This window comes from Halyomorpha halys, unplaced genomic scaffold, assembly GCF_000696795.3.
Source record: "Halyomorpha halys isolate HHAL.00 unplaced genomic scaffold, Hhal_1.1 Scaffold179.1, whole genome shotgun sequence".
Lineage (NCBI taxonomy): Eukaryota > Metazoa > Arthropoda > Insecta > Hemiptera > Pentatomidae > Halyomorpha > Halyomorpha halys.
In genome coordinates this window covers 723,223-723,881 of record NW_027107000.1, presented here as the reverse complement: position 1 = coordinate 723,881, position 659 = coordinate 723,223, and the positions used below count along the sequence as shown (strand labels likewise).

Below are 659 nucleotides of genomic sequence, written 5' to 3'. Positions count from 1 at the left end.
TGCGCATCCTAAATATTTTATGGTGTCGCCTTCTTTCATTGTTAGAATGCTGTCTCCATTCTCGAGGGAAAGCTTTTACAAGTTTAAACAGTGATAGTGGCTCTTGCTGTGATTTTTATAAAGAATGAATTTTTAACTACAATCATTTTTTAAATTAAGAAAGAAACCAAATTACTTGCTCAGACTATCTTATTTAATTAATTACTATATATGATTGTACAGTTGTCAATATGGTAAATGCCTAAAAATAGATTAAACTAAATTAATAGAAAATAATTTACTCTGAGATGACGAGATACCCTAGTAGGTGACACGCTGGTGCGAACAGGAGGTGGTAAATCTTTACAAACAGTCTTTAATTTAAACCATTCATTCAATGCAACAAAATCATATGCGATGCTTTGAAGGAAAATCACCATTTCCTGCAAAAAAAATCAATGAAACTAAATTTATTTATAATATAACATAAAATTGTTATCAATAAACTTTGTAATACTAAATTAACAGATTAAATTGTAGGCCTTCATCAGGGCATAGGTAGAAGATTTTAATGCAAGGATTAGAAAGGCTACACCTTTCAACCAACTTCTCCTAATCTTAAACCAGGCAACGAAATCTACACTTATAAAAAAATTAGAATTATTTTATCATAAATACCT

General features: G+C 29.4%; 1 protein-coding gene across 3 annotated transcripts in view; it reads right to left on the bottom strand.

Annotated features, from left to right (window-relative positions):
- The window catches only part of ssp3 (short spindle 3), a 78,124-nt gene that overhangs the window by 68,043 nt on the left and 9,422 nt on the right, over positions 1-659 (bottom strand). For all 3 annotated transcript variants that reach the window (XM_014418127.3, XM_014418128.3, XM_014418129.3), the window contains exon 4: positions 282-422. In XM_014418127.3, coding sequence (XP_014273613.1) covers positions 282-422 — 141 coding nt within the window. The remainder of the gene's footprint in view (positions 1-281; positions 423-659) is intronic.